The sequence below is a fragment of the Seriola lalandi genome, unplaced genomic scaffold, assembly GCF_002814215.2.
Source record: "Seriola lalandi dorsalis isolate HSWRI2012SDOR001 ecotype SW California unplaced genomic scaffold, Sedor1 jcf7180002054556, whole genome shotgun sequence".
NCBI classification, from domain to species: domain Eukaryota; kingdom Metazoa; phylum Chordata; class Actinopteri; order Carangiformes; family Carangidae; genus Seriola; species Seriola lalandi.
In genome coordinates this window covers 723,271-730,952 of record NW_019525109.1, presented here as the reverse complement: position 1 = coordinate 730,952, position 7,682 = coordinate 723,271, and the positions used below count along the sequence as shown (strand labels likewise).

At 39.0% G+C, this 7,682-nt stretch overlaps 1 protein-coding gene across 1 annotated transcript; it reads right to left on the bottom strand.

Annotated features, from left to right (window-relative positions):
- Nucleotides 1-1,640: 1,640 nt before the first annotated feature.
- cnrip1b (cannabinoid receptor interacting protein 1b) lies at nt 1,641-7,456 on the bottom strand. Its single transcript, XM_023415705.2, has 3 exons — nt 7,032-7,456; nt 4,835-4,979; nt 1,641-3,350 (listed from the first exon to the last, which is right to left on the bottom strand). Exons 1-3 carry the CDS (start codon nt 7,208-7,210, stop codon nt 3,186-3,188), a joined length of 489 nt encoding a protein of 162 aa, XP_023271473.1. The 5' UTR covers nt 7,211-7,456; the 3' UTR covers nt 1,641-3,185.
- Between the last annotated feature and the right edge of the window lie 226 nt (nt 7,457-7,682).

Below are 7,682 nucleotides of genomic sequence, written 5' to 3'. Positions count from 1 at the left end.
CAGCCGCAGTAGCAGATTTACTATCATCAGTTTAGAGATCTACAGATTTAAAGTGATAACATGTTGAGGCTGAACTGGGCTAAACAGACAGGCCAAACTTGAAAAGGAAACTTTATTTTAGACATCTAACTATTGGCTGTGCAGCATTTCAGTGATATTTCTTGACTTGAAACATAATTGTTGAAATGCTGACATGAAAAAGCACTTATAATGTAATACACATCTAACCCTTTATTTTTAATTTTTGAAACTTTATTTAACCAGAGTGCTTCATTTGTGCCCCACTGTTAGAACAGCAGCTTCTGCAGAGCGACTAGGGCGGAAAAAATGAACCTTGTCCCTGTGTGGTGTCCCTTTGAGAGTGTGTGTGAGTCATGCCATCCAGCAGTAATAGTACAATAATAGTAAATATAGTTGTGCAGTAGTGTGCTGAATAATTCTGGATAGTGGAGCAAGAGTCCCACCTTTACAAAAAAATTTTTTTTAAAAAAGAATAATTTCCAGTTTTGAACAAGACACCCACAGGATTCTGGCAGTCCTGCAGGGCGAAACTATCTCTACAGTATAGAAACCTGCTGGAGTTGTATATCTTTCACTCCTCCTTCCTATAGATTAATCAGATTTTGCAGGCAATACCATAGCAGCAGGTTGGTGAGCATCATAATGTTCAGTTTCTGTTCTGACTGTCAACTCAAATTCTCATTTTTGTTATTCAGAAAATGTCGTGTTCACTGTTTTGTCAGTGTGATGAACTGTTGTGATCGACCTATATCACCATTCTGTTTGGGATTTCTTCCCCATGTCACATCATCTGCTGTCTGTGATGCACCAGCAGTTCAGCATGATATTTTTGTATTTCTATAAGTTCCCCTTTGTTGCCTTGAAAACTCAAACATAAAAAAAGAACTCTAAAAGTTCCCATATACAATATATAAACTTGATTCATTCATGTTGTTTCCTTTATAGTAGTGATTTACAGTAGTAATTGCTTGATTTGTCAAAACGTGTGTCTCTGAAATAAAAGTTATGCAGTTAATAGTTTAGAATAAATTAATACAATTATTTGCCACACAAAAATATTTTCCATTTTAATTGGATTAAATTATAAACAAAGAACACTTACACAAAAAGATAAGAATGATATGTAAATCTCACTCTATATTGCACCATTTCATTATTTTGTTGGTCCGATTTCTTGCATAGATCAATTCAAAATTTCAACATTTATAGTTATTTCTACCAAAATATACAATATGAAAACATTTCAAATGGTTCACTGTACAAAAAAAATAAATAGTTTTTGAAATATTATTATTTACCACAAGAAATAGATTTTTTCCCCAGATATGTCAATAACAGTTTTTGGTCTAAATGTTTGAAATACAATATTTATCTTTAACAAACACATATATTCATGGCTAAGTCCTTTGAAGAGGTAGAGAAAACAAACACACTGTAAATAGGGGCACAACTTCATCCAAATACAAAATTCCTACTGCATCATACTGTACACAAAATGGTACCACAAGATGATACACAGACACACAGCTACACACAGAGCTTCATTCAAAATCACTACCGGCCCATTTTTAATGAATGCAGGGGCAGGCAGTGGTATAAGTTCACTTAAACGGGACAAGAAGATTTTGTGTGATTCAGTGTCATTGTAAAGAGAGATGGGCTTATTTTGAGAAGATGGGCATTCTTTCTTTCTGGGTAACAGTAGCTTGTAGAGGCTGGTAGAGGAGTGGACCTGTACACTTTGAAGAGCCTATGAAAGATTTCATCAAGGCACCTGGGCTAAGTGCACAGTATAAATGTAGTTATAGCCCAAATCACACAATGAGTCAATCTTCTTTTGTTATGAAATGGGCAACTGTTTTCTTGTCACCATTTCAATCAAACAGTGCCCCAGTTCATTTGGATAGCGAGCTAGCTCGCTATCTTGAGTAATGACTGGGTGGCTGCATGGTGTACCACTTAGTCTTGAGTCAGTCAAGAATGACTTAAAGTGGTTTTAAAGGTGGCAGCAACAACACCAACACAAAAGGTATCTCCCCTAAAAGTCTCACAATTAAAAGCAGCAGCAGAATAGGCTGAAAGTCGTGCTGTTTTGTAATCCTTGCACTTGTTGTAGCTGATAGAGAATACCTCTAATAAACTATCCTTTATTTGAATTTGTTTTTTACTGTATTCATTTTCTTTGGCCATGTTGCCCTGCTCTGTTGCAGACTTTGAAAATAAACCCCACATTTTTCACATTAGAGGCTACAGATGTCGTGGCAAGTTCCCATACGAGGACAGATGGAAAGAACTTTGCTTGGGGCCAGTTAAATAAAAAATGTCACTAATTCAAACACACTGGACTTGGTTGGAAGTGCTCTATTCTACAAGGTTTCATTTCGGTAAATGTTGACATGACTTATACTTTGCTTTCATGTCAGCAGTATTTTTTTAAGAACTGCCGTGGCCTGAGTATCTGGAAATATTGGAACGAAACTCTTCACATGTAGACACAACCTCAAAGTACATAACCACAAAAAACCACATCTGTACGAGCACCAATTGCAAAACACACACACTGTCGCCAAACACACAGGCACAGGTGCACTCACACACATAACAGTACTGTACCTACACATGTGTGAACACACTTGAGGGTTACCAAATACCACAACTGAACTATACATTAAAAACATTCATCTCAAAATGTTAATATATCTTTCAATACATCATTAAAAATGATTTTAACGTAGGTTGTTGAGAAGTGCCACATGTAATTTTAACCTCAATAAATGCTTGCATTAATCTTGACACATTTGTATCACCACATTTTATATGAACTGCTGTATGATCTGATTTAGCAGTAAATCTAATGCATTGTTTAACAGCGTAAAGGAGGGAAAGGGTGTATATTTTTCCAGACACACAAAAAGTTTTAGATTTTCTGATATTTGGTGGAAGGATTGAAAAAAACAATGAAGCCACAGTGAAAAAAACTCTTAAGAGGAGCAGAGTGACAGTAGATAAGGAGGTGAATGACAGATAAAGACATCCTTTTAGCAACAGGAAGCAACTGAAAACTTGTGTCTTAAAGGAAAATGTCTCAATTTCACCATAACACACTGACAATTAGATGTGTGATTTTGCAGATTACACACTGAATTTCTCAGGCTGTTCCTCCATCAGACAAACATCTCCTTGTTGACCCACATGAGTGTACGCGTGTCGTTGGGTTTGCATTCATACTCAATGCTGTTGAAGCTGTTTCCCCACTGGCAGTGGTCCCTCTTGTTGTAGTTGTAGTACTTCACCTGCCACACTGTCTCAAACATTCCCACCTCTGTGAACTGTAGGAGAAACACATGCACAGATGAATACAAATGCAAAGACACATTCTGACACACACAGTTTACGACATCTTGTAGATGGCTTGAGTTGATTAGCTGATGATCAAACATACTGAGTGGACAGATGGGAATACACACACACACACACACACACACACACACACACACTCATAAGAAAGTCATTTACACGCAGAGACTCGCACTGTATCAGCATGCCTCTAAAATCATGTGGAGGTGAAGTGAAGAGGAAGCATACTGACTGGACAGATGGATACATGCACACACACACACACACGCACACGCACACGCACACGCACACGCACACAATACGATCCCAGAGGCTCCCCCCGAATGTGAACTGGACAGATGGGTAGCATAAACACAGACACAAATTATATTTGCAATAATTTTTGTAACATTGTTTGAACCTGTAGTTTTGCGTGTTTTTTCCTTATAAGATATATTTAAACATATTTGAGCATTTACATCAGATGTCACTACTTTCATTGCCATGCCAGGAACTCAAACAGCTGCTTCCTCCAAGTGTCTGTGTAGTGCTGCAAGCTGGTAAGATTTGCCCTCCGAACACTCAACTAATTTTGAGGATGATGTTTCCACAATGCAAAGTCCACTGTTAATTAATGTGCTTGTTACATGGTTAATGACCTAATCTATTTAACACAATAACATTATTTATATTCCTGGTTTTCTTAGTGGTCTATGATAGTACATTAAATATATATGGGCTGTTGGTCACACAAAACAAGACATTTTAAGACATCACCATGGGAAATCATTATATTAATCGATGATAAGATGTAACCATTGAATTAGGTAGGCTAATATTAATTACACGCTTTGACACCTGAAGCATCCATCACCCACCCAATCCATAAATACACCACTGTAGCTGTCATCATCCATGGTTAATCCAGTTAAACTGTAACCATGGAAGCACCTGTAACTGTCACGATTTGCAGTCAAAAATGGACTCTCTATGGAAATTCCTGTAACTATCGGGATACACTGTAGAAAAAACTGTAACCATAGAAATACGTTTAACTATCATGATACACTGTAAACAAACTATAAACATGGAAACACATGTAACTCTCAGGATACATTGTAGAAAAGCTATAACCAAGGAAACAAAACAAAAAAATCAGATTGGTTATTGGTTTTGTTTTTTTCATGATGGTAAGAACAATATAGAATATAATCAAACTTGTCATTTAACTGTATAGGAATGAATAAAACAAGCACAGGACAAAATCAGTGTTAAAAACAATGGAACAAGAGAGGCTATCCTCCTGTATCCACACATTAAATTTTACAACCATCCTGTGTTTTCCTTCTCTACCAAACAGACTCTCCTCTGATGCTGAACACCTCCTGGCTATAAAAGACTTTTGAATGTTGAATTTCTCCTGTATCTGCCTTCAGATCAACGTTGCTTTCCTGCCCTGTCTACAGCAAATCCTTACCTGTATACTGATTTGAACTGGTTGCCTCTCCCCACTCTTGGTGTGTGCCACCCCTTCTGTGTCGTATTGGCCACTATAGACCACTGACTGTGGGTCTTTAGACTGCTGCTCCAGGGGGAAGGTCACCCCGCCCACACTCATCGACCTGCATACAGGTACACAACGCAAGGGAATTAGCAGAATACGGAAGTGCAAAACCTGCAGTTCTTCGAATGGCCACTTGAGGTGTAAACATGTTTACAGCCTGGTCATGACAACTGCACGGGGGTGAACTTAAAAAAAAAAAAAAAAAATTAACCCGTTTACATTTTTTAAGGTTTAAAGTTATGCATAACTGAGGGCGTGGCTGCTTAAGCTAGCCGCTCGGTCTCTAGCTGCTAGCCGTCTGCTCGGCTTCCCCACAGCTAATTCGAGTCACTGAACATGACCTCTGCAAATATCGGACTAATAATATGACGTGCTGTGCGGTTAATTGTCTAACAGAACGAGGGAGTCTGCGCTCTTGTTTTTTGAAGTGAGTGAAATTCTAGTATTATGTTATTTATGTGTTAGCAGTAATTAGCAAGTATCGGTATCTGCGCTCGTTATACCTGGATTGTTAGCTTAGGTAGTTAACTAGCTAATTTTGCCGGGAATTAGCCTTGAGTTAGCCTTTGAGCAAGATCCCCCAGATGTGCTAGCAATGCTAACGGGAGCGTTTGCTTGTCATCGTTTTGAAACTGGTATACACCGCTGCATACACGCCCCACGCCTTTGCCCAGTTTTGCATTAGCAGGAGTCAGACACTGCTAACATGGCAACGGCGGAACTGCTCACAAACCGCTCCTCTGAAATCTATGGGTGACGTCACAGAGGCTGCATCCATGCAGTCTATGGGATTTATCAGGAAACATATTTAAAAATAAAGATTAATGTGAACGTGACATAACAGTATAATACATATCACGAGTTCATAAAACAGACGAGATGTATCTTGAAATATTTGACGGATATATTGAAATTTCAAAAGCACCAATTAATAGATTTTAAACCCAATAATTTCATCTGTGATTGAGGCAATTAAAACCGTAAATAGCTTGGATCCTGCTATAGATTAACTGTGAGCTACATATTGATAGCTACTGATTATAGGTTGACAAACCATTTAGTCTATAGTTGTGTTTCATGAGCATGCCCCAAAATCAGTGCAACATGTCCAATGCATCATGGTGTGTGACCTATTTTTAAATCGGAGTGCTCATCCAGGCATGTTTCACACCCTGATATTTAGATGTCCAACATTAATCCTTATTTGGAGATGGAAGGAGCCTACAACAACATTCGTTCCATAACAATGGATTGTAGGCAAATCACAACAGGGTTGCTACACAAAGCCCACACGCTTGAGTCCTAATCTGTGGTGGATTTGATTTGTGGCCAATTGGGGTTTATGCTGGCTTCACGTGCTCCTCTAAAAATCCTACTTTCCAGTGCTAAACTTGGAAATAGGACATACTAATGTAACAACATGTGCAACGTATGTAAATTATGTTTTGTTTTCCATGAACCTTGAAATTAAGCAATAGCGCCACTTTTATATCACGTTTTACCATTTCATGTTCGATAGGCTATAGACTCCCAACAGCCATATTTCCTACTATACATGAATGCAGCCTTACAATCTGCAATTGACTATTCCTCGGCAGACCTGTTCAGGTCACCTCCATACATGCGAGTAATGACTCGTATCCTTTGTCCTTTTATTGACCGTCAAGTAACGTAATTTGCGCAGTCTGTGTAATTAGAAAAAAATGCAGGAAAACTACTGTTTAGGTTCTTTAAAGCAGACAAATGACCCATTATATATTGTATTTCACTTTGAATAGTAGGCTAAATACATTTTACCAACAAAAGAGACAATTTACGGATCCAGGGTATATTAAAAAAAAAAATACACGTACAGTAACGACACTATAACCCAGATACGGACAATAATTAGCGGTTGTCATTCAGACAAAATCTCCATTGTTTACAAGGCTCTTGTCATATGTCCTTTTGCCTTCCTATATGGATCATCTCCATAATCCAGTAACGTCCCTCATATTGAAATTTGTTTGAGAGAATCAATAGGTTTATTATGGCCTTTCATCAGTTTGCTTGGGTTTTGATCAGGTCAGGATAATCCACGTCTGAAACAAGAATCGAAAGAGCTACCTACGTGGCCTCGACCGCTCCTGGTTTAACGACCACCTCGATTTTGTACTTGGACCCGGTCAGCAGCTTGATGGTCCGGGTCTGTCCGAACCGTGCGCCGTCGGACTTGAAGTACACCGCGGTGTTGTTGGGAAGCATCTTCAAGGAAATCCCAATTTTGACGATCTGGGGAACGTCGGCCATGTTTCCATATAGCTAGTACGCTCCTATCTCCAGGATGAGTGGAATTGCGAAGTGTGTTATAGGTCTCAGGTGTGGATCAATTCAGGCAGACGGAGAAATTCCATGCGGACAAGCCCATAGCAGAGCGCACCGCACAGGGAATTGCGCAGCGCTGCTCTCCGTAATCCCGTCCATCCTGCAGGCCTAATCCCAACCAATGCTCTCTCTCTCTCTCTCTCTCTCTCTCTCTCTCTCTCTCTCTCACACACACACTCCTTCACACTCTACTACTCACTACCCCCCTTTCGATTTCTAATTTAAGAGTAGAATAGTAGAGATTTGACGTGACGAAATTCTGGCAATTATGAGTCTGTGTGTGGATTAGTTCATCTAATCCTCAGAGGTGTCAGATATATGATGAGATGGCAATAAGAACAGACCTGATAATTGGCTACCATAACAAAAGTCACACAACCGACAATTATAACAAATA